This window comes from Cebus imitator, unplaced genomic scaffold (genome assembly GCF_001604975.1).
Source record: "Cebus imitator isolate Cc_AM_T3 unplaced genomic scaffold, Cebus_imitator-1.0 Scaffold58, whole genome shotgun sequence".
NCBI classification, from domain to species: Eukaryota; Metazoa; Chordata; class Mammalia; order Primates; family Cebidae; genus Cebus; species Cebus imitator.
Window position 1 is genome coordinate 2623966 of NW_016107373.1, and position 25999 is coordinate 2649964.

At 53.4% G+C, this 25999-nt stretch overlaps 1 protein-coding gene across 7 annotated transcripts in view; it reads right to left on the bottom strand.

Annotated features, from left to right (window-relative positions):
• Window positions 1–25769, bottom strand: part of PRDM11 (PR/SET domain 11) — an 82059-nt gene extending 56290 nt beyond the window's left edge. For 2 of the 7 annotated variants that reach the window (XM_037738866.1, XM_037738863.1), the window contains exon 1: window positions 25532–25769. In XM_037738866.1, the coding sequence (XP_037594794.1) occupies window positions 25532–25690 (159 nt within the window). In that variant the 5' untranslated portion in view covers window positions 25691–25769. Of the gene's footprint in view, window positions 1–16190; window positions 17313–24054; window positions 24302–24729; window positions 25426–25531 lie in introns of those variants that run through there. The other 5 variants (XM_017529381.2, XM_037738868.1, XM_017529378.2 and 2 more) reach the window with 4 other exon arrangements.
• Between the last annotated feature and the right edge of the window lie 230 nt (window positions 25770–25999).

The following is a 25999-nucleotide window of genomic DNA, read 5'->3' on the forward strand; positions in this document are numbered from 1 at the left end:
CACCACAGGTTGGAGAGACGTGAGTCCTCTGTGGTCGCCGGCATAATAAATGACCCTGCAATCTGGCATACTTTTGTCTTGTGATAACTTTCTACGCTCTGGTCAAATACAACACTACAACTTGTAGGAATTTCTCCAAGACATCTGTGTAAGAGTATTCCTTGCAGCACTGTCTGGGATAGCAAAAGACTGGAACCGGCCAATGTGCCCATTGAGCGGGGTGGGGCGGCTGGTTAAATAACACCACACAGCACAGCCGCACAACAGACAGTGAGCAGTTTCAAAGAAGGAAGCCATGGAACAAACCTAACCCCCTCCTCCATGGCAGCCACCCGACTCCAAGCCACTACTCCCCCTTCCTGGAATGGCTTCAGAGACAGCCTGACTCATGTCCCTCCTTTCGCTCTACCCCTGCTGTCCATTCACAGTCAGGTTGTGCCTGTTATGACACCTGGCAGACCAAGTGCCCCTGCCCTCCACTCAAGCCCCCCACGGTGCTCCATCTCATGCAGTGCAAACGTCAAAGCTCTTCAGCGGTGTGCCGGCCTGACACGGTGTGTCTGTTCCCTGAGATTCCCTCCCTTCCCACTCCCCAGCCCCCATCACAGCGATAGGGGCTGCCTTGCTCTGCCTCCAACATGACCCTCAGCACGGGCTGTTCCCTCTGCCTACAGTGCTCTTCCCCTGTATAAGGTGGCTCACTCCCCTACTCCCTCTAGGTATTTACTCAATGTCACTTTCTCTGGTTTCCCTACATAAAACTGCAACCCCCTGAGGCTTGCTACCACTCCTTCCTTACTGAATTTTTCTTTTTTTTTTTTTTTTGAGATAGAGTCTTGCCCTGTTGCCCAGGCTAGAGTACAGTGGTGTGATCTCAGCTCACTGCAACCTCTGCCTCCCAGGTTCAAGTGATTCTCCTGCCTCAGCATCCCTACTAGCTGGGATTACAGGCACCTGCCACCACGCCAGGCTAATTTTTGAATTTTTAGTAGAGTCAGGGTTTTGCAGTGTTGGCCAGGTTGGTCTCGAACTCCTGACCTCAGGTGATTTGCCTGCCTCAGCCTCCCAATCCCAGGTGCTTCATGCCTGGGATTACAGGCATGAGCCATCGCGCCTAGCCCCTTGTATTTTTCTCCAGAGTGCATGTCACCATCAAACTTAGGTAGCACTTCTGCCTGCCTTCACAACTAGAATATCAACTCCAGGAAGGCAGAGATGTTTCTCTGTTTTGTTCACTCCTGTATCCCCTGCAACTAGAACAGTGCCTGGTGCAAAGTAGGCACACAATAAACATTTGTCGAACGGATTACTCATTTGGTGGTAAAAGCAAAGCCAAAGTCAGGAAGAGAAGCAGCAGAAATGGCGGTTAAGAGCATGGACTCTGGTGCTGGACTGCCCCGATTCAACTTCCAGCTGCATCATTTACTATCTGTGTGACACTGGGGAAGTTCCTTAACTTCTCTGGGCCTGAGGCTATCAAAACCCATTTATGCCTTGTGCTCCATTATTGGAATGCTAAGCAACTGGGAGTTATTTACATCCTACTGCTCAAGGTCATCGCCAAGATCTGATCGCAAAAATTCAAAAAATTGCAACCTCGGGCGTAAATGAGTTAATAGTACCTACCTGGTAAGGCTGTTATGAGAAATAAATGAGTTAATATTTGTAATTTGCTTAAGACAGTATCTGGCACAAAGCCAGTAAGCTATATGTGTGTTATATAAAACAATCACACCCCAGTTGCATAAAGTGTTAAAGGACATACACATTTATATGTGCTCATATATTCTCAGAGCAGCTCTAGGCTGTGACAGCTGATACTCCTAGACTGATGGCTAGAGGAGAAGGAGAGGGACTTACTGAATGTTTTTTTTTTTTTTTTTTTTTTTTTAGACAGTCTCACTCTGTCACCCAGGCTGGAGTGCAGTGGCGCAATCTCAGCTCACTGCAACCTCCACCTCCCGGGTTCAAGTGATTCTCCTGCCTCAGCCCACCAAGTAGCTGGGACTACAGGCACGCACCACCATACCCAGCTAATTTTTGTATTTTTAGTAGAGATGGGGTTTTACCATGTTGACCAGGATGGTCTCGACCTCTTGACCTCGTGATCCTCCCGCCTTGGCCTCCCAAAGTGCTGGGATTACAAATGTAAGCCACCATACCCACCCAGGACTTATGAATTTTATACCAGATGCATGCATTTCTGATTTTTAAAATATACTAGTGATGCCTAGGGGTTATGAATTGTTGAGGCTGAGTGATAGCTCTGTGGAAGTTTATTATACTTTTCTATCTACATTTTATTTCACAATAAAAAGTAAGAAATAACTTACAAGTATTAACAGAATTAAAATACAAATCCCAGGTTGCCCCTCTCCCACCCCCACCTCCAGCATATCGGTGATTCGGGGTGAGGCAGGCAGAAGGGGCTCCTGCCAACCACCTGCTGTTCCTGTGGAAGAGGGCCCTGAAGTCCTAACAATTCCCTGAGGGCAACCTGGCTCCAACTCCAAGCACCAGGTCAGCCACAGCCAAACCTGGGGATGGGGGGTATGACCTGAGGAGGGCTAGGGTCAGGCTGCCAGGGGTGCAGTCTCTGGGTTGAAGCCACACTTTCAGATGGCAAAGTGGTGGCTAGGAAGGTCATAATTGAAAGAGGCCTGGATGTGTAGACTCCTCTAAGGAGAATCAGAGCTGTCCTGCACTGACCGCTTACCAGATGCTAAAGACCCAGGGTGTCTTTGTCTAACCAGCTCCTTACCCCCAAGATGCAGTGAGGAAGCCAGACAGTGTAAGTGATCTCCCCGCATGCCACGCCTGTGGCTGTTAGCAGGCAGGGCTGGGATTCCAACCAGGGCAGAGCTGAAAGGATGCCCCAAGATGACCTGACCCAAGCCCCTCCTTTCTTGACAAGGAAAGTGAAACCCAGAGGAGAAGAAACCTCGAGGCCACCAGAGGAGGCAGAGGGAGACAGGAACCCACCGCCAGCCACTCGGCTAGGCAGCCCCTACCCTTCTGGATACTGTGCAAGGTCCTCATACCTACATTCCTCCCAGTTCGTGGAGTTGGGGCCTCTATTTGGGGATGCAGGACCCTGAGGAAACACCATGAGGTTATTTTTCAGGGTTTTGATTACAAGGAAAGGGGTCTCCCTGTCTGGACCATAAGACCCAAAGGAGAAGGCTTGTAGATGGAGGGGCCGCAGAGGCATAAAGAGTCCAGGGGTCCTGACAATGGCCCACAGTCCCTGCCCCCATCAACCTTTACTTCTCCCCCATCCCCTTCTCCCTCCCTCGCTGTTCCATCCTGCCCTGCCGTTCTCACTGGTGGTGTATTCACCCAGTCTCGCCCAGAATCTCCGAATTAAAGGCACCTCAATAGTCATCTAAATTCTTGCTTCTCAAGGTATGGTCTGTGGACCAGCAGCCTCAGCATCTCCTGAAACTTGTTTGAAATGCAGAATCCTGAGTTCCACACCACAGTCCTCCTGAACCAGTTGGTCCAAGGCGATTTGCCCAGGTGATTTGTGCGCACATCAAAGTTGGAGATGCACTAGTCTAATTCACAAGATGCTTAAAACCACAGTATACATCATCCCCAAGCATGCATAAATACCTTCAGCAACAGGGAACTCACTATCAGCAGCCAGCTCACCATTTGATTGGACAAGTACCGTGTGCATGCAGGGGGGTGGGGGGAGGTGGCAGGGATGGGGTGTGGTGTGACATGAGAGGCAATTCTCCTTGGGTCCTGAGCATCCCTAAACATCCTTGCTGAGTATATCCACCTGGATGGCCTCACCATCCTCTGACTGTGAGCCATTTCTGCTGCTAGTGATATAGGTAATTGTCGGTCAAGGAGACGGTGTGAATACTGTGCAACTGCTCACTTCCTGGAGAAGAGAAACTGACTTGTTTATGGCTTGCTACAAAAGCTGCTGAGCTCTCAGCCCTGAAATCTGGTGCAACACAGCTCACTGTGTGAATACTTACCATCTGGGCCCTGCTATGGGACTTGGAAGTAGGGTGATCAGTGATACCAAGCTCATGATCCTGCTGTTTACTGTGCTGTGAGTAAAAACTATCTTGCTGATCCATTGACTCTTGGCCACTTTTAGCACCTACACTATGAGACTAGGGATATCTGTGATTGTGTATGTGTGTGTATGTGTGCACATGTGTGTCATTAGTGGTCATTACTAAGAATTAAGTACCTTCTCATGTATTCATGAAAAGGCTTATACATCTAAGCTCCAATAAGACCTTGCCCTAAAAGAATTCAAAGGGAACCTGACCTTTCTTGAGTACCTACTTTGTGCCAGGCTTTGTGCAAGTGAGTTCCATTTTTGTATACTCTCACTGAATCCTCTCTATAACCCTGCAGGGTGAATTATATCCCCCTCCTACATTTGATGAAATGAAGCTGAGTGCAGCTCAGTCTAAAAAGAGTAACAAATAATGTGAATGAATTGGGCGGAAGCAATAAGGAAGTAAACAAAGAATAAGATAATTTCAGAGAATAATACCTGTGAATTCAAGGTGATGTGATCACTAGTGATTATAATTACTGTATGTCGGGCTTGTCAAAACAAACGGGCATACTTGGGCTTCTCTGACTGATCTGACAAGCTAAACATGGAGGAGGCACTGTGGAGCCATGACAGTTGACCAGAAGGCAGGTGCAGCTCAGTAGGCAGGAGTCCTCCAGGAAGGAGGTGGAAGGGGAGTGGACGTGGCTGATGCCCAGCTCTGTGCGGGTGTTTTACATACTCTGTGAAGCATATCTGTTCACCCCCTCTCCGTTCACATCCTACCAAGTGTGAGGCACTGTCCTAGGTGCTAGGAACCATGGGTGAACAAGGTCATCACCCTCATGGGGCTTGCAATCCAGTTAGAATGATTTGCCTGTTGGCATCCAGGCCCCCTGGTGTCCCTGGGGAGCCCCCATCTCCAAATGCTCCACTCCAGGGGTAGAGTGCCACTGAGGACTGACCAATCAGCGCTTATATCTGCAATCCAGCCACAGTGATTGGTGCGGGAGGGGATACAGCATCTAGCCAGTTTGTGAGCGACAATTCTGGGGCTTTGGGGGACTCTGGTGGGAAGAGAAGAGCCCTTTCGTTGCAGGAATTGCTGAAAGATAGAAGTGCGAATCTGCTGTGTGTAGGGGCACAGCCAGCCACGGTGCCACCTCGTACAGCAGCCTGACCGTGAATGGAGCCATACCTAAGAAAGCAGGGCAGAATGGACAGACCAAGTCCTGATGACAGTGTGAGCACCTGGATCCAACTGTACCTGAAGCTTTCAAGATCTTCCTAAAGCTTGTGCTGAGCCCATGAATTCCATTTTAGGCTACTCCTGTTTGACTTGAGTTTTAGTCAGTTTGCATTTAGTTCTGTCAACAACCTAGTAAGCACAATTTTTGTTTTCCAGATAAGAATGCAGGCTCAGAGAGGTTAAGTGGCTTGAACAAGGCTGCACAGCAGCTGTCTGGAGTCTGTACAATGCAAAGCCCACACCTTTCCTCTACTCCCAGGTGGCAGTGCAGCACAGAGGGTGACAGACTGCAATGGGAGGGGTCTTCCATAGCAGGGGGGGAAGGGCCCTCAGGGCTCATTAACTGGAATGAAAGCCTGCTCCCTCCTAGACAGGCCTGCAGAGAGGCAATGGAAGAAAGGAAACACAGCCTGCAAACTGGTGACTGTTCTTTTTTTCCATTTTTATTTTTGCCAACTTTGAAGAAACAGAAGATTCCATGTAAAAATGTGGATGTTCATCTCTTCTGGGAAATCCAAAGGGCTGGCAACACCACACGGGCAGTCCCACATGGCAGCGATTCACTGGAGCTGGGTGTTGGTCCTGCTCAGATAGGCAAGGGCAAGACACTCACTCTCCAGGTCTCCAGTCAGCCTGTGGCATTCACGTGTGCCCCCGGCCTGGGCTGGGCATCTGAGTGTGTTGCCTGCGTGGCACAGACCACAGTGCTGTGCAGACACCATCCCCTGAGAAGCCAGCCTCAGAGGAGATGAGGGTGCTGGGCAGGGGACTCACCAGCCTCCCAGCCCCTCCCATTCTGGCTGCTCCCAAATCCCCAGCACCCAGGACGGTTCCTGGCACCAGCAGGGCTCAATGCATATTTGGTGAATGGATGAAGACAATGTGAGAGTGTCAGTTGGGGATTTCCAGGAGTACCCTATCAGCGGCCCTGTACACCCACTTCCAAGGAGCATGGGAGAGGCGAGGAGGGTAGAAACAAGGGCAGCCCTAGTCCACCGGCAAGAGGCAGCTTGGTGTAGAAGCTGGGAACACAGGCCCTGGAGCAAAACTCCCTGGATGAGAATCCTGGCTCTACGACTAACTCTGTGATCTAGAGAAGTTATTTCACCTTCTGTGCCTTCAGTTACCTCCCCACCCCCGCCCGCCCCATAAAATGGGGAGAAGAGTGACATCAGGTTGTTATGAGTAAAGTTATAAACAGCCGGTAAATTACTATTATTCCAACCTCATCCACTGAGGCATAGACCTTGGATAAATACCGTTCCCTCTCTGAGCCTCAGTCTACCCATCTGTACAATGAGGCTGTTGGGATTAATTTTCCTTTAGGACCTGCTGGCTCTGGCATTCTGTGACTATGAAAACTGAGGGTCATGCCAACTCCAGGAGCTGGGCCCCCAAGAAGCATCCAAGCAGGTCTCAGGGGTCTCTGCCAAGTCGTTCACACCATGGAGGTCAAAACAGACCCAAAGGACCATCATGCTGAAACCACTGATTCAAAATCCCTTTAGATTTAGCCCAAGTTCCAGCCTCAGGATCTGCTGTAACTCATTTACCCTAAGTCATTATAACCCAAAGGCTGGAAGGACATGGTTGGAAGGAGCCAGCCCTGGGGCCTGTCCTGGGGAGGGCCTTCCCAAGAGCCTGCAAGAGGGGCTCACCACGGCCCTCATGGTGGCTAGCGCCCCGGCAGCCAGCTGGCAGAGCTGTTTCCATTTCTCTCGCACGCCCCCGGATGGGAAATGATTCATGAAAACCAAGAAGGTAAAATTAGCCCAAAGGCTGCCGAGTAATTTATGCAGCCAACAGCCCCAGGAGGGAGGGAAGGCCTGCACTGCCAGCTCAGGCTGGCCTTCCAGGGCTGGCAGAGTGTGGCCTGGCCATCTGGAGCCTCTGTCTCCAGGGTCTTCTATTTCTGGACTCAGCTTCCTGGGTTGTTGGCAAAGCTTCTGGCGCTTTCCCTGACCTTACTCTGGCCCACCCACCAGACCTAAAGGACGCTGGGTACACTCCACCAGGGCCCTGCGGGGTGCTGGGGAGTCACACACGTCCACTCGTTCTATCCTCACCTCAGTCTCAGGAGGAAAGTTTCAGCTCCCCCATCTTTCAGGTGCAGAAACTGAGTAAGGCTCAGACGGGTTAAGTGGGTAGTTAGGGGTAAGTGGCAAAGCCAGGATTCAAAGCTGGATCTCATGAGCTCCGCGAGCTGTGCCTTCCCCGCATGCTGGCTGCTGGCTGCCAAACCTCAGGTTCTCCATGGGGCGAGGAGAGTGGATCTTGGTGAGCCCCACCACACCCTGTCATGTGCTTTCAAATTCTCGGGACCATTCAGTACCAGAACCTGACTCTCAACTCCAAGCCCAGGTGTCCCAACTGACAAGGACCTCAATATCCCGTAACTTAAATAGGGGCTGAGGAAGCATTGGTCTGCACCCCCTTCTTCTGGGAGGGACAGAACATCAGGTATCAGCGAGCTCCACGGTCTCACTTTACAAGGGGATGCACCAACACCCAGAGAGGGAAAGGGACTTACTCAAAGCCACACAGCAAGCATATGGTTGAGCCTAGGCTAGAACTGAGTCCTCCTGCAGAGATCCTGCTGTCAGAGCTATTTACAAAGAGTGCAAATCTGAGTGGAGGTGGGGAAATCCCAGGTACCCCCCGATCCTCAGGCACCTGCTCCCACTTTTGGGATACACAGGGGCCACAAAAGCAACAAAAGAGGGCTCCTCAGAAGGCAGTAGGTAAGGCACACTGGAATCCTGCTCCACCGCTGCGGGACCCTGGCCAAGACCTTGGCTAAAGATGGGCTCTTTATCGAAACGAAATGACATCAAAAGAAAAATGTGTGTCTGAATCACCCAATAGGCTGGGAGTGGTCCCAATGGGTGAATGCTGGCCCAGTGCCTGTCTTCAGACCCTCTGGCTCCCCTGGTTTTGCCCAGAGGGAAACCAACGCCAGTCACAGGTGACACACACAGCTACCCCTGCGGAGGGAATTTGCCTCTGTCCCTGGGGCACACAGCTGAGCTCCAGTGCGGACAGCTGGGAGCAGTACCGCCCACTCCTTAAAACAAATCCCTTTCCCTGTCTGAGCCTCAGTTTACCCATCTGTGCAATGTGGCCATTGGGATTCATTTTCCTTTAGGACCTGCTGGCTCTCGTGTTCTGTGACTATGAAAACTCAGGGGCATGTAAACTCCAGAAGCTGGGCTCCCAAGAAGCATCCAAGCAGGTCTCAGGGGTTCTCTGCCAAGTTGTTCCCACCATCAAGGTCAAAACAGACCCAAAGGACCAGTTCAGAGCATCCCGATTCAGGCACCGTCTCCCTGGAGTGACTGCAACTGCCAGGGCCCAAGCCCTGAGCTCAGCACTTCCAGATATCACCATACTGGACCCTCCCCATCAGGGCTGAAGGAAAGGTGAGAAAACCGGCATGCAGGGAGCCTGAGTTGCTTGCCCAAAGCTTTGTACTCGTTCAGAGATGATTTACTCGACACATTTACCAAGCACCTGCCATGTGTCAGGATGATGCCAGGAGTGAGAAAGGTGCACTGCTACCTTAGTGGCCCTCCAGCCATCAAAGGCTTGACAGCATAGTGGCTCCCACACATCCTCTGAAGCCACACTGCCATGATTCAAATCTCAGCTTCCCCCCGTGTGATCCTGGGACGCCACTTAGCTTCCCTGAGCCTCAGTTTCCTCGCTGTATCTACCTCGTGATGCTACCTTGAGGATTAAGTGAAAGGTCACAGATAGTGCCTGCCACATCAGTGCTCAGTAAATCTGAGCAGTTCTTGCTGAGCCAGAACCCAAGCCTGTGTCCCTCCGACACCATGCTCTTAAAGCTAAGCCAGGTCAGTTTCTTTGTGGGCTGGCAGCAGGATCAGCAAGGCCTACATCTAGAATTAGAAGGTGGGTTTGAGGTTTCCTTTGCATCACCAGCTCAGACAAGCTGCTTGGCCTTTCTGAGCCTCACTATCTCCAGCCTAAAAATGGGTCCAATGATGGCTGCTCGACTGCCTCCCTGGGAGAAACACTGGAGCCCCCAGGGCGGCTGCAACCTCTGCCCATACCATGGGATAGGTGTAGAGAGCGAGTCCTCGCCCCAGAAAGGTAGACAGGACTCCACTGCAGCAGCCACCCTCTGCTGCCGGCCCCCTGTGGCTACCCTGAGGGTCCAGGGCTGGTGCTGGGGAAGGACAGGGCCTGGGGCAAGCCATGGTGCCTCTCATCTCTTAGGAAATAATCCCAAACCTCTGTGCTCACTGAACACACATGCCACTGCCCAGAGGGCAGGAGGCCAAGCAGGGCTGTGTGGCTGGGCACCTTTGCCAAGGCTGTCACATTAGGTGGCCTCGTGAAAAAGAACCGGACAGGGAGCCAGATGGCCTGGCTACTGGTCACCGGCCGGCGGTGACCTGTGTGGCTTTGGGAGTCGCAAAACCTCCTGAACCCTCAGTTTATGCATCTGCGAAATGACCCTGGCCAGGTTGCCTGTTTCTTACAGGGTGGCTATAAGGAACTGTTTAGGCAGCAGTGTTAAGTGTGGTTTGGAGCCTGAGAGGTGGGTGTAAGGAAAAGGGCAAACAGACCATGCTTTCCAGCACTAAATAAATAGTCAGCTGCAGCGATTTGCCCCGTGGACTGCAAGGCAAACCCTCGCCTGGACCAGCCAGTGTGGCCCGGACCTTCCCGGGACTCCCAGGGGAAAGGCTGGCCCCAAGCTGCTTTCGTCTCCTGCCCACCCTGCAGGCCAAGGGAGATCAAATCCGCAGCCACAACGAACCTCATTGACAGCTTGTAAACCTGCCCGAAGGATGGAGTTATGTTACCAGGCTCCTGGCCACCTGTGCCGAGCGAGAGGTCATGGTGACCTTCTTCCCTCCCCGTAGGCTCTGGTCCAGACCCTTCAGGGCCAAGGCGATGAAATCCGATCACCCGCTGCATTCCCAGGCAGCAGCCTCCTCCAGGATGTCAGTGGACAGGATGAAGCCGTCACCAAGGCTGGAGACATCCATGCAGGCTGCCCTATGGGAGCACAGGCCTCCTGCCCATGGAGGTGGGATCCAGGGCTCATGCAGAGAACACACCCCAGGAAAGTAACAATATTGGGCATTTACAGTGGGTCTGCATGGCACATAGTAAAAATTTCACATGCGTTAGCTCACTCGGTCCTCAGCAGTGCCAGCATGTAGGTGTTGCTGTTATCTCTATTGGACAGAGGATAGAACTAAGGCACAGAGGGGTTATGTGGCATCCCAGAGTACCCAGTTGGTTAGGGACTGAGCCAGGATTTGAACTGAGGTATTATGACTCCAGGGTTCACTTCCTATAACAGCTGCTCAAGAGAGGAGTCGCCCAAAGCCATGCCTTTTGAGTGAGGGCAGAAAACCCTGCATGTGAAGGAGAGAAGGCTCCAGGGGCCACAGCCACTGTTTTCGACTCTCTGAGGGCTAGCAGGGGCCAGGAGAGCTGACTTTCTCTCTGGCTCTAAAAAGGAGAACGAGCAATAGTCAAGGACTCACCGGGAAACATTTAATTCTGTGCAGTCTCAACAGATAGATTTTAAACGTTGCACGATCAACTTCAAAAAATGGAAAAGGTTCCCTAGACCCAGCAGGAGCTGTTCTAGATACGCGCTAGAATAAAAGGCACTAGAATAAAATCAGAATTAACCTAAATGTCAGCCGCGGGGGGATGGTTAAATGACGATCCTCTCTAAAACCTACTGTGTGGCTAGATTTCCTAGATACAATGTTAAGTGAGAAAAGCAATTTGCAGAATAATCTGTACTACATGAAACCATTTGTTTAAACACAGACACACACCCACACACACTGCAGTGATACGTATTCCTATAAATTATGTGTGTCAACATATAGAAAAAGATCTAGAAGGATATATGCCAGAGCAATGACAACGATGGTGAACCCTGCAGAGGAATCTGGAATGTTCTGGTCATCAAGGAAGGCTTTAGCTTACTTGTTAATATTTTTTTTCCAACATAAAAATATAGTTGTATATTCCTTATGTAATTAGCTTGTAGTAAAACAAAAAATGAAAAGATCCAATGAGCTGCCTTGGGAACCAGTGGGCTACCAGTCCCTGGAGGCATGCCAGCAGCTCTGTTGGGATGCAGGGAAGTAAAGGAAATTTAAATGCCACAAGGTATCTAAAGGGGTAGACACCCCCTTCTGAACCTCAGGAGCCCCAGCAGGGAAGTCAGAGCAAAAGCCTGTGCTCTCTCTACTCGCATCAAGAATTGCTGTAAGGAAGCATAGAGCGTTAGACCCCACAGAAGGGAGAGGCTGGGAGTTGTGGATCTTCAATGTGACACAAGAAGAAACGGGCTGGGCAGTCAGAGGCACACAGGCCAGCTCTTCAGAGTCCACCTTCCTCTGGCCATCTGTCCCCATCTTCCCTTCCCCCTTTGGGGAAGGGTGAAACAGAAAGATGGCCCATTCTGTCCCAGCAGCCCCCAGCCCTGGCCAATGTGACCAGCTTCAGGGATAAAGGCTGTGTATGTCCCTAAGAGGACCTGGCACTGAGGGCGAGAGTTCAGGAAGGAAGGAGGAGGAGAAAGCAGTGTTAAATGCTCGCAGGGCTGACTGCCGCTGACCATGACCAGTACTAAGCCCAGGCAATGGCCCAGGCAGCAAAATAAGCCCCAAACACAGATTGAACCTGTGAGGCTTGGCCAGACCCTGATCCTAGGCAGGAACTGGGCCCTGACAATATAGCAAGCAGAGGCCAAAAAGGCCATTATCTCCAAGACAGCTATGGGGTCACGAGAAGAGTCAGGACACGTGGGTCTGAGTCCCTGATTTCCCACAAGACCCTGACAAAGTCACTGAACCTGTGGGGCCTCAACTCCTTCATCTGCAAACTGGGCGAACTCCCAAGTAGTTACTCCCAAGCGTGCTGCAAAGATGAAATGACACCTGGCCCACTTAGCCTCTTTGTGAACCACAGGGACTCGCACAAAATGTGAAGCCCACCCACACCCCAGACACTGGGCACTGAGAAAAGGAGGTGGCAACAACTGAGCTCCAGAAGCAGTCAGACTGCTGCCAGGCCCGGAGCCCAGGGCAGCCAGGAAGGAGCCCACTGCCGGGCCCAGGAGGCAGCAGGCAGAGGAGTTCTCCAGGAGAGAAGGGCCCAGGAAGAAACCAGAGTGAGTCTGAGAGGGCAGAGGAGACTTTCTTGGCCACTGTCCTGGGCCTAGGGCCAGGGTGCTCAGGGAGGGCAGGGGAGCCACTGGCAGGTGCCAGGGAGGAGTCCGGTTTCTAACTGAAGCCTGGGGAGCAGACCCTGGGAGCTGGGCCAGTGAGTCCTTGCCTTACAGGTAGCCCAGGGAACTGGGACAGGGAAGGCCTCGGAACTAGGAAGGGGGCTCAAGGAGAGGGAAGGTGGAGCGCAGTCCCTGGGAGAGGATGAGACAGGCTGCGATGAGCAAAGGTGCCAGACTGTGCCCCTGGACCCGGACATGGACGGCCTTGGAGGATTTAATTTAGTTGGTGGGGCGAGGGGGGGGGCGGGTCTCGCTGAGAAGTGGCAGGAGCCATACAGAACAGGCTCAGCGTGTCTGTCCTTAGAGAAGCGGGGGCACCGAGAAGCAAGGAGGTCTCAGCAGGCCTGCACAGTGAAAGAATCAGCTTTGGGGAAGGGTGGAGCAGAGACGAAGCCTAAGGTGGGCTCAGCTGTCCCAGGGCCTGCTCCCCAGCTCCCATCAGGGAGGCCTGCAGTCTATGGCAGGTACTGAGTGCAGGATGGGACCAACCAAGGGCGATAGGGCAGACAGGGCGAGCACTCTAGCCCTGAGCCTCCACACGTGACCGAGGCCACTTTCAAAACTAAGGTACCTCCACAATTCCTGCCTTCCTGGCCCTGAAGCCAGAGCCTGGACAGAGAAGAATGGCTGCCCAGCCCCATTCTGCAGGACCCCCGGCAGCTGGACTCCCTGCTGGACAGCGGCCAGACAGCCCGGCCTGCTGCTGGGGCCCAGCCTGTCTGGGAGCTGCAGGGAGGGAGGCAGAGGCTGGGCCACCCTGAACTGGGGCCCCAGAGGAGGGTGGAGGTGGGGCAGGCAGAAGAGGCGCTTCCAACAGCTCCCTCCTGGGCAGGCCCGTGCTCTCTGTGGGCTTGTGGCCACATGCAGGCCCAGGCACACCTTGTCTGTTCCCAGCATCCCCGGGACAGGGCAGGTCAGCTGCTCTAGAGATCGGAGGCTGCGACTGAGCTGAAGCCCAGCGACTCCCTGACACTGCACCGTCTGCTGCTTTGAGCTGGACTAGGCTGGAGCTTGAAACTTCCCTCGCTGTCTCAATGAGATGTTTGTTTCCTCCTCAGGCCACAGATAAAGGTTTCAGCCCTGGCCTGTCAGAGGATCCATGCAGGAAGCCACCTCAGGCTGCTACCCACTGGTCACCTCCTACGCAGACCCCATGCCATCAGAGACCAGGCGCCCAGGGCCTGGGCAATGGCCCAAACTTCAGCCCTCCCTTCTCCTGCTAGCTGTCCCTGAACACGGCTCTGGACTGTCCCCAGACTGCACCCAGCATCCATGTGACAGCCTACCAGTCCACGTTCCTGCAGCTGTGGTAGGACAGGCAGTGAGGACAAGAGATTTCTGCCATGGCCAGCCTGTGACACCAGGTGTGAGCCCAGCAACCAGGCCAGTCTGGAAAGGCCATGCTGCTCACACCAGAGTGCTGCCTGCCCGTCAGCCAGGACAAACTCATGGGTCAAAGAGAGGCCTGTGTATCAGCAATCTCTTCCACCAGACACCACCAAGGAACAGCCTCCCGGGAGGGGAATGGCAGAAAGGAGGCACACACCTGAATGGCCTCTTTGGTCCTCTAAGGCAGAGGTCCCCAATCCCTGGGCCACAGACGGGTACCAGTCCATGACCTGTTAGGGACCGGGCTCACAGCAGGAGGTGAGTGGTGGGCGGGCTAACGAGCATTACCGCCTGAGGTCCGCCTCTGTCAGATCAGAGGCAGCATTAGATTCTCACAGAAGCACAAACCCTACTGTGAACTGCACATGTGAGAGATCTAGGAGTGCACTCCTTATGGGAATCGAACTACTGCCTGATGATCTGAAGTGGAACAGTTTCATCCCAAAACCATCCTCCCCGACACCGTCCATGGAAAAATTGTCTTCTAGGAAATCGTCCCTGGTGCCAGAAAGCTTGGAGACCACTGCTGTAAGCCACCTACTCAGCCACGGCCACCACAAGTCCACTGCCACCTTTTCTATAATGCAAAGCTAACTAACTACTTCCCCTCCCTGCTTACAAACCACTCAGAGCTCCCCAGTGCCTCCAGGGCAAAGTCTCAATTCCTTCACACAGCATTCAAGGCCCTCGGGGCCTGGCCCGCACCTGCCCCTCCCCAGCCATCTCCACTGCTTCTCTAAACACCCAAGACCGCTTGCCATTCCCAAACCATGGGATCCTCCTGTTGCCTGCCTTCGCACATACTGTTCCCCGAGCCTAAAATGCTCTTCCCTCTCCCTCCGCCTGGCAAACCCCTGCTCCTCGTCACCTCCTCCAGGAAACCTAACCAGATCCTCCCTCCCGACCTGCTAGGGCGAAATGACTTGTTCTCCTTGGCCCCGGATCCATGAGCAAGACTGGTGCTTCCTACCTTCAATCATAGGACCCAAGCAAGAGCTGCTCAAGAAATTTGGGGTAAAGTGACTTCTCTATTTTTTAAGTTTTCCAATCTGATGCCAACAGATGTTTTTGTGAAATAAAATTAAAAAGGATGTGGCAATGTCAAGTTGCCAAACAAGTTTCTCAAGTCTGCACGCCTCTCACCGCAGACCCGACCTGCACAGCTCAGGATGGGCGGAGGTCTGGGGACCACGGACTCCATGGCCTGACAGAGCCACTGTGCTCCCGGTGTTCCAGAAGGAACCTGGTGCAGGGCCTATCCAGAGTCAGGTGTGTATGTCTGGACCCCAGAGAACAAGGGGCTACTCCATGAACATCTGCTGTCCCAGACGCTGGATGGGAAAGTCTGAAAATGCCATAACATGGGTGGTCCTTGTGACAGGCCTTCCATTCCTCAAATGGTCACGTAAAGGCACAGAGAGGGTGAGCTGCCCGAGCCACAGTGGCCCACGTGCTGTACTTTCTCTACACTGTCCAGCCTCTCAGGGGCAGGAACGTGGAATCAGCAAGTTAGCTGTCCAAACTCCTGCCCCGCATGGATGACTGATGGTATCTCCCACCGCAGTCCTAGCAAGCCAGTCCCATGCTGTGATAAAGAGCTCAGACTCTGGAATCAGACAGACCTAGGTTCCCATCCTGGCTTAGCCTTTCATACCTGTGTGACCTTAGGTGAGTCACCTCACTTCTCGGGACTTCCATGTTACCTCTGTAAGCTGCACCTAATAACACTAGCATCATGGGGTAGCTGTGAGGGTTGAAGGGAACATGCCCATCTACACTCATTCAGGCTTGGCTGTCACTGATGTTTATAAAAGGCCCAGGATCTGGCAGCTGGAAACTCTGCCCTGGATCCTCCTTTTCTGCTCACCCTTCCCAGGAGACCCAATATCTTCTCTTTGGGGTCAAGAGAAACTGCTGGTTTCCCTGGCTGCTAAGTTTGCTGATTTGCTTTGAGGACTTCACCTCCCTGCCCTCCACCTCCTGCAGGCCAAGGGGCTTCTCTCCTTCCTCCCCCTCCACCCCTACTTGGGGCGCCACTGTACCCCCTCTCCAAATGCCAGCTCCCTCTGGCTGGGCTTGCTTTCTCTTGGGACAAGACTGCCCTAAAGAGGGGCACCCCTGTCCCCTGAGAAAATGCCATTCTGTTTGGGTTGGGGCAGTAAAGGGCTGTGAGGTCAGGGACGAGCCCCAGCCAACCACCTCCCAGCAGCCCCCAGAGCCCACCCTCTCTGTACCTTAGGCCACGATGGTGCTGAGTCCGCCCCGGCTGGGTCCCAGTCAGCTGCTCCTACAAGAAGCTCACTTCCTGCTGGGGCCAAGGGTCTGGTGAGCTGCTCCCCATGCCCCTCGGCCGTCCTGGAGCCTCCCCAGCCAGGCGTTTCCATTCCCTGGCATCAGGCAGCCGGATCCTTTGCTGGCCCTCACCCCTTTCCCTTGGGGAAAGTGAGAGATAGTGGGAGAAGCCACTCTGGGAAAGCTGACATTGTGGGGGCGGTTCCATATTTACTTGCTCAGTGACGTCCATACCAGCCCAGCTCAGTGCCCTAGTCAAAGTGATCCTCCTGCCTGCTGGTCCCACTCTCGCCCCCAACTCTGCCACAAGCCTGGGGGAAGGCGCCCACTGGCCGCCACCCCCCTTTCGACCCCAAGCTCCTTCCAGTCACACTCCCTGATATTCATGCAGTCGTGGACAACCTCTGTTGCAGGGGGCAGAGGCTGCAACAACTCTCTGGGGTCCCCATTCTGCTCTGATTCCAGGAGAAGAACTGGGGTGCAGAGGAAGGGGTGTTAGATTTGGGGTCAGAATTTTAGCTTGGTTACTCCCTAAACTGTATGAGCTCCAAGTCACATCCCCCTTCTGAGCCTCAGTTTTCTGAGCTATACAATATGGGGTTTAAGGGCCAACCTGCCTGGGCTAGTGACTGGGGATCAGTAGAAGGTGCAGTTGAGAGGAAGAGAGTCCTGGTTGCTCTTATGGATCAGGTCGGGTAGGGTAGAGAGGACTGGAAGGGAATGCTCCAGAAGGCACTGATGGCTCCAGAGGCCTGGGGTGCCTCACTTTGCAAGCAGGGAACCCCCCTACCATTAGCACCAACCCCTGGTCTGAGGCTGCTGCTTGGGAGCAGGATGGCCAGCAGCTATCTGCCCCCTCTCTACTCCACTCCCCTACCCAGTATCATTTCAGTGGAGCCTCTTGGTCTGTTTGAATGTGCCTGTAACTTCTGACCTGTGAGGTTTCTGGGATGGGAGAAAGTCTGAAACCAAGACTCTATAAATCAAATCCTGTTTTTATTAATGTATAATTGTTTTCTGAGACAGGGTCTCACTCTGTCTCCCAGGCTGAAGTACAGTGGTATGATCTCAACTCACCACAGCCTCAATCCCCTAGGCTCTGGTGATCCTCCCAACTCAGCCTCTCAAGTTGCTGGGACTACAGGTACATATCACCAGACCCAGCTAATTCTGTTTATTTTTTTGTAAATACAGGGTCTCACTATGTTGCCAAGGCTGGTCTCAAACCCCTGGACTCAAGCGATCCTTCCACCTCAGCCTCCCAAAGTGCTGGGTTTACAGGCATGAGCCACTGTGCCCAGCCCAAATCCTATTTTTAAATTGCCCAAGAAACCTTCTGGGAATTGTTATGTAATACAAGTAGGCAATCCCAAAGGCTTCCTTTATCAATGTGGCCTTCTTAAGGAGATCGGAACAATGAGATGATGGTTGTGTGGCCTTGAGTTGGTCACGTAACCTCTCTGAGCCCCAAGCTTCCTCATCCATCAGGGGATGCGGGAGTAATCTCACCGGACCTTTGTCAGTGTCCTGGTGCTCCCTACGTGTTTTGTCCAGCTGGTTACCAACCCAGAGATAATAGCATCTTAAACTCGGTCCTGCAAACACAGAGGAAAAAGTCTTCCACAGAATGCACGGCAGGTCTGATATTACTGAGTCCATTTACAGAAAGGAAACTGAGGCCCAGATAGGTTAAATATCTTGCCTTAAACACAAGACACTGGGGCAGCATGAGTGTCTGAGGCTATGGCCAGATCACCTTTAAGTACAGACACGCTCACTGTCTCATATCCGGGCGCTGCCATCCCATCCCCAGCAAGGGGCACAAGAGGACCCCCATGCCTCCCCCACATCCATTGGCCTCACACCCAGGAGATGGCCTGACACTGGCCCTAAGCCATTCACTGGCGCTCTGTCTTTCTCTGGAGCTGTCCAGGCAGCCCTCAGAGGCTGATAGTGGCATCACCCCCATTCTGCAGATGAGAAAATGGGTTACTCCAAGAGAAGCAGCCTCCTGCTCAGATCTCACTGCTACCTGGTGCCAGAAGCAAGACTGAATGTGGGGCCCACACCCTCTCCAGGGCACAGCGTGGACCCCGTCAGCCAGCTCCCTGGATCCTTCTCAGTTCCCTTTCCCTGTCAAGGGACCAGCTTGAAGTACTTTGCTGGATTTTTATCTGCAGGTCCCCTCGCTACTCAGAAGCAGAAGTCAGGCGCACTCAAGGAGACATCTGGTCCCCAGAACTGAGCCCCAACCCATCCGCTCTGACCTTTACTATAGAGGACCAAGTTCCCCTACTTCTCCCTGGGAATCATCACTCTCGGCTCTTACCGTCATCCTCTCCTGCCTCAATTACTAAGAAAGCCTCCTATTTGGTCTTCCTGCCTCCAGCCTCATGCCCAAGCCACTCCTGCTGTGTTTCGGAACGTGGATCTGATCACCATGTCAGCTTCCCCCTCATAAAACCCTCTGAGGCTCCCTGTGGCCCAACAGACAGATGTAAACTCCTCCTCAGCACAGCAGTCAGGACCTGTGACAGCCTAGTAAGGGCCAAGTATCTGGGTTAGGCCGGAGGGCTCAGGAATCCAGTGCCCTGAGTTTGAATTTCATTACCAACTGTGAAACCTTGGGCAAGTGACGTGACCTCTCTGAGCCTGTTTCCTAAACTGTAGAATGGGGAAATAACAATACCACGATCAGGGCACCGCTGTGAAGATTTAAAAAGACAAAGCAGGTAAGGCACTTTGCACATAGTAGGTGCTCAATTCATCCACTCATTCTACAAGTATTTGAAGCTCTAGTTACTATATGACATATACTGTTCACACAGCAGTGAACAAAACCAAAGAAAATCCCAGCTCTCTGGAAACTTGCATTATAATGATGGGAGGCAGATGGAAAACCAAATTAAAAAGTCAAACATGGAGCACGGGATAAGTGCTATTCACTAAAGAGAGAAAACAGCAGGAAGCAGAGAGAGGGTGTTGGGGTGAGTTGCAATTTTAAACGAGAAAGTGCCCAGGGCCGGGCCCGGTGGTTCACACTTGTAATCTCAGCACTTTGGGAGACCAAGGCAGGTGGATCACTTGAGGTCAAGAGTTCAAGACCAGCCTGGCCAACATGGTGAGACCCTGTCTCTACTAAAGCTACAAAAATTAGCCGAGTGTGGTGGTATGTGTCTGTAATCCCAGTTACTCAGGAGGCTGAGGCAGGAGAATCGCTTGAACCCAGGAGGCGGAAGTTGCAGTGAGCCGAGATCGCGTCATTGCATTCCAGACTGAGCAACTAAGACCCTGTCTCAAAAAAAAAAAAAAAAAAGTGCCCATGCGAAGGCAGTGTTTAAGCAGAAGTCCTGGGGGAGGGGAGGGGGTCCGCCATGGAGATAACTGGGGCAAGAGTAATCTAGGGAGAGGATGCGACCAATGCTGAGGACCGGGACTAGTGTTAGTCTAACTATTATTACTGTCATTCTCTTTCCAGCCTCATCCGCCTCCGTCTCCTCCCCTTACACTTACTCTTGACCTGGATGAACTACTCAAGCCTCCCCAGTCCCTTCCACGCACCCACGCTTCTGGACAAGCCATGCCCCGGGCCTGAAGCCTCTCCCCTCCTGTGCTCTCCAAATCCTACTCACTCTTCTCAGCCCAGCCTAAAGGCCTCCTCCTCAGGGAAGCCTTCCTGACTTAGAGTGAGTGATGTCTCCTTTGCATTCTTCTGCTGTACGTTGCAACGGCCTGGTTCTTTGCCCAACTCCCAGGCTGATCTGTGAGCTCTGGAAGGGCAAGGACTCACTTGCACATGGCACCGCCCAGGCCCAGCACAGTGCCTCGCACAGCGATGGCATGCATGCCCTCACCACCTGGTCAATGAAAGAAGGGCCAAATCACACCCAGACTGTGGTCCAGGCCTCCCCAGCAGAGCCAACACAGTCTGGGGCCACCACCAGCAAGGTGGCTGCATTGTGTGAACACTGGCCTTTTCAACAGACACAAATCTGCAATAGGAAACAGGCTTTTTTAAAAAAACAACAGCACAATTTTCTTTTCTCTTTCTGCACAGCTTGTTTTTCCAGCACAGCTCCAGGGTCAGCTGTCGGGAAGCCCCTCCCAGGCCCCACTCTGAGAACATGGGGCTCTGTGGCCTCCAAGGACTCGCAGCCTCCAGCAGGAGGTAGAGAGGCACCAGACAGTTTTACATCAGCCCGGGCACCAGGGCCCCTAGCCACCTCTGAGCCAAGAACCCCATGCTCAAACCCCAATGTTAGGTAGGTGTTACCCCACTGGAGGCCTGCTCTCCCCTGAGGGCTTTATAACCCCACATGGTGCTTCCAAAGGGGCTTCTCCCCAGGGGGCTTGGGGTTCTCTGCCCTCACTCCAAGAGGGCATACTAAGGATGTGGCCTCAGACTGCTAGGGTTCTAACCCTGGCCACACCATTAACCCTGGGTCCTTTACCTCATCTTTTGGAGACTCATAGTCTCTCAATCTGTGAAACAGAAGTACTATTTAGCTTGTGGAGCTGTTTTCAGCACAGGGTATGTGACATGCTTAGACCCACACCTGGCACACAATAAGCCCTCAAAAAACATTAGCTGCCATCATCATCATCATCTTTTTCTTATTCCTCTTTATCTTCCCCAGATCGCCCGCTCTGCAGCCCCTTCACTGAATCATATACTGTCTAGATCAGCAGGGACCTCAAGGGAATGTTGACTCTCATCCTCCTGCTTTCCTGGAATATCCTCTGCTACATCCCTAGCACACAGTCCTCCTGGCCATAAACACCTGTAAGGATTGGAACGTGTCAGCTGTCCTCTACAAGCCAGTCATTTTGCCAGCTATGCCTAACACCTCCATCCAGCTAAACCCACCAGCCCATTGCTCAGGGAAGCGGCGTTCACTCATCCTGTCCCCAGTCCCCAGCACACACTGAGCTCTCTATCCACGCTCAAGGATTCAGCAGAAGGTGTTTGGTGAGCAACTCTCAAGTACAAACCCACCAGCACACTAAAGCCAACCCTGTCAGAGCTTAGAGTCTGATGGAAGAGCAAGGCTACAACCAGATCACTACACCAATAAGCGGAAAGTTGCTATGGATGTGAGTGCTCCAAAGGAGAGGTAGGTGGGCCAAGAGAGCTATAAAGAGGGTGTTCAGCCTAATCGGGGAGGGCTTCCCTGAAGAGGGGATGTGAAGACAGGGGAGGAAGGATGAGGAGGCCTCATCAGGAGGAGGGTGGAATGGAAGGTCAGGGCAGAAGGAACAGCATGAGGAAGCCCCATGTTAGGCAGAACATATGACAAATGGGAGGCACAAAAGACGGTGTTCCCACAGAGACTGGAGGGCAACTGGATTTCTGTCATTCTCCTAGCAGCCGTGGAAGTCTCTGAAGGTCTTTCAGGCAGGGGGTTATAAGCTCAGATATGCATGTCGAAGAGATCACCCTGGCTGCTTTCCAAGTCAGGGTCCTCTCTCTGTGTATTAACTGCACATGCACTACTTGTCTCTGCCTAAAATGCCTCTCTAGTCCCTGTATCAGTCAGCACAGGCTAAGTTATGCTGCAGTAACAAACAGCCCCAACAGCTCACTGTTTGTTTAAAACAACAAAGGTTTAGTTATCCCTCATGTTGCATGTTCATCATGGGTCACCAAGGGCTTCACACATGGAGTGACTCAGGGATTCAGGCTGGCAGCGGCCACCCTCATCCCACGTTCCTACCAGTTGCCATGTCACAGGGAAAGTGCACTGTGGAAGGTCTAACCAGCAATTAAATGCTGCAGCCCAGAAGTGACATGTATCGCTGTCATTTATAACTCAGCAGCCAGTCACAGGGCCCCCCACCCAAGTGCAGGTAGAGCTCTAGTCAACCTACTGTGGACCTGGAAGAACCGGAAATAGTAAGAGGAAAGCATTAAGGACCCCAGACACTCCCATCCCACTGTGCCCTTCGCTAACCTTAATTCATTCATTAGATGACAACAGCTTCAGGATTTGAGGAGGAAAGTCCAGGCTGTGTAGGACAGATCAGTATGGTGTTCAGAGAGACCTAGGAGACGGTAGAGGATGAGGTCAAGGGGAGGGGCCAGATCACTCAGAAGCTTTTAGATCACTGCACTAATTTGGTTCTTTATCTTCCACACACTGGAAAGACTTCTAGGTGTTTCAAGCAGGAAATGGGATCCCTGACATGATCCGATTTGGAACAGATCACTCTGACTGCCAAGAAGGGGAGGTTGCAGGTGTACATCAGCAGGCTCCTGCTGTTGTCCTGGGGAGAGACGGTGATGGCCTGACTACCACGTTGGGGAAGAGGGAATGGAGAGAAGTGGATGGGTTCATTTGAGAGGATAAAGTTATCTGGGCCTGGAGATGGAGCAGATTGGGATGAGAGAGACAGGCAGAGACACCAACGCTTCTGCCTTAAAGAGTAGTGGGACAGTGTGCTCTTGCCCGAGATCAGAGCCCTAGAAGAGGTTTAGAGAGGAAGGTTACGGACAGCTCTGGCCCCTGTGTGTTTGTCATGCTTATAAGATAGCCAAGAGACCGGGCTAAGGAGGCATCTGAAGCCACAGGTAGGACTCCTGACTCCTGGTCCAGTGCTCTTTACTTCATACTTGACAATAACCTGGAACCAGGGAAACTCCTTTTAAGTCCAGGAGAGGGCAGATCCAAATAAAAGAAATCCTACTTGACACCAAGGAGAACAAATTGATGGAACACATCAACCCAGGAAGTCTAGACGACAGAATTGTAACTCAGGTCAAATGAGTCTGCAAGTGCAGAGGTGATGGCTATTTTGACCCATCTAGGACTCCAGGGACAAGTGAGGGGAGTCCTTCATCTCAGGAAACGAGACCCTGCCACCAGCTGTTCCTTGGGGGCCCTGTCAGTTTGAGACTGGTTGGACCACACTGGGGTCTGCGGGGAAATTGATAGCCCTAGGACAGTATATTCTGCAGGGATTCTGGGGCGGGGGTGGGGGGGAAACACTTCTTAAACAGTATGCCAGGCCCTAGAATAGGCATTTCACCTTCGCTATCTCATTTAATTTCACAACTGCCTTGCCCTTCAGGTTTTATTGGGCTTATGTTAGGGATGGAGACACAAGGCTCAGAAAGGCCAAAGACAACGATGTGAAGTCCAAAGTCACACAGCGACCATACCGGGGAGGTAGAATTCAGAGAGAAACCCTTTCCATGAGACTGAATACAGCAAGAGGCTAGGGCTCTACTCCCAAAAGGGCAGGCTTCCAGACATGCCAAACAGATCTCTGCTTGTCCACCTTTCAGAGAATCTGCTCCCCAACCATGACCCCACACCCCACACAATGACCCTAGGAAAGCCCCAACCTTCCTTCCTCTCAAGGGGAAACGTGGGCAAAGACCAGCTTGGGTGCTACAGGCATCACGCTCCACGGAAAATTCTTCTCTCCCCAAACCCCCAAAGTTTACAGGGTTTTCAGGTACCAAGAGCAATCTCTCATTATTGCATCCTGGCTCACGCACAAAGAGCTGGGTGTGTTTCCCTGCAACCACTCCAAATTATATAGCACAGCCTTTCTCCACACGAAGCAAGCATCTAGGGAAAAGGAGAGGTTTCAGATTTTTCTCTCCTAAATCCCAGCCCAGCCTGGGCGGGGGGTCTAAGCCCCCATCTCTCAACTGGGCTCTGGACACACACCAGAACTTTACACCAGCATCGCCCAAGACATTGGTATTCTCTTTGCAGCGACTCGCCTAGGGCACGCTGGCCTTGACCGGAGCGAGGTCATTGGCCGCTAAGTTTCTGCAGTTTCTGCATAGGCGAGTACCTTGGGGACTGCGAGTGGGGGGTGGAGGCTAAGCTCCGGAGAGGGTTCCCGAAGAGTCTACACCGCAACTAACACTTGAAACGCATTCCAGAAACGCCCTCCGGCTCGGCCACGCTTCGCGATGGAGAAGGCTTCCTGGCATCCCGAAGGACGCCTCCCACCTTCATCCCCGAGCCCCCCGCAGCAGCCCCCGGCGCGGGGCCGAGGGCGTCCGCGAGAACTAGGCCGGCGGCCGCGGCGAGCCCTCGGGCGCCCGCGCCCCGCCCCGCCCGTGTCACCGCGTTCTCATTCCGAACGCCCGGCCCGGGCCGCCGCTCCCATTGGTCGGCAGCCACGTCCGTCAGCGGGCGCGCCGCTCGCGGAGAGAAAAGGCTACAATGTAACAAGGCGAGGAGCGAGCGAGCGGGGAGGAAGGAGGCGGAGGGCGGCCCCCGGCTCCCGCGGCGGCGGCAGCTACCTGCCGAGGGTTCGCCCACCTCGGGGCCCCGGCGGGCCGGCCCCCGCCCCGCGCCCGCGCCGCCCGGACCCCCGCTCCGCGCCGAGGCCCCCGGCCGCCCGCGCCCCCCGCCGCCGCTCCCGGCCCCCGCACCGGCGGCCCCCACGCTCGCTGGCAAACTGCCGAGCGCTCTCCGAAGCCATTTTCAATGGCCACATTGGCTACCGGGGCTGACTCACCTTCCCGGGAATGCTGCGGCAGCCGCGGGGCCCGGGCGGCGCGGGCGGCCCGGCGGGCGGCTCGGCGGAGGCGGCGCGGCCCCGGCTGGCGGCCCCCGCGGCGGGAGCGGCCGCGCTGCGGGCGCGCTGGTCCCCGGCGAGGCAAAGTTTCAGCGCCAGCCTCGGCGCGGCGGCGGCGGCGACTCGCTGCTGCTCTCCTCCCCTGCTTTGACCACCATCTTATTAGTACAGGAAATGACATGGAAAACGGAAGAAAGCGGCGTTTGGGGCAGACGCGGACCCCCCAATTCAGGGGCCGGAGCCGGGACTCACCAGCCGCGTCCCGACCCGGCCCCGGAGAAAACTCCCGGGGCTCCTTCGGCCCGCGCCCTGCCCGGAGGGGGAAACCCGGCTCCCCAAACCCAAAGGGAGAGGGAGCGTTTTATAATCCAGCCCGCGGAGAAATCGAGAAAAAAATAGATGATAAAAAGAAAAGGTTAAGAGAACTTTGGAACTGGGAACTGGGATACTTTTTTGGGGTCGGAAGTAAAAGTTCTCAAATTAAAAAAAAAAGTCACTGCGAGGGGGGCTCCCTGGCTCTCCCGGTCCCTTGGCAGTCCATTTGGAACCAAATAGTCGGGGGGAGTCGACGCGTTTGGATTTTTAACCCTTTCGGGGCTCCGCAGCTGGCCCCCTCCCAGTCCTGTTTAACCCTTTGAATGCACAGCAGTTTGGAGATAAAAATTGAAGTTGCAAAACGTAGGCGTCCTGCCAAGGCTAAGGGTGAGGGGCTTGGGGTTCGTTAAAAATATTAACTCTTTACCTGGAGCTGCGGTTTTGAAGTCGCGAACCGCACATGTTCTTCAAATCGAGATACGTTACAGAGGGAGAGACGTTCTGAGAACTGGGGGGGACGGACCTTGGCCGGCTTGGAAAAGATGTCCAAGCTGCATTCACTAGCTCGATTCCTCAGTTTCTTCATCTGTGAAATGGGATTCGATGTAACAGAGAAGAGGTGATGAGGGAAAGACGGGGTCGGGGGTGGGATTGTCACAGTGCTTAAGAGCTTGACATGCTTTCCAGGGCGCCAGGAAAACGGACAGGTTGTGATGGGGCTGGAAGCCTTGGAGCAAGGCAAGGGACACTGCGGGGCGGCGTAACCGCGACAACCATTCCCCAATCAACCCTTTTCTCGTGGCGTCCTCTACAAGTCCTGTGGCCCAATGGCGGTGTCTCTCTCCTACCAAGGGAGGATGAGCTGTGTAGGCTCTAAAGCTGGGGCAGAAACCCC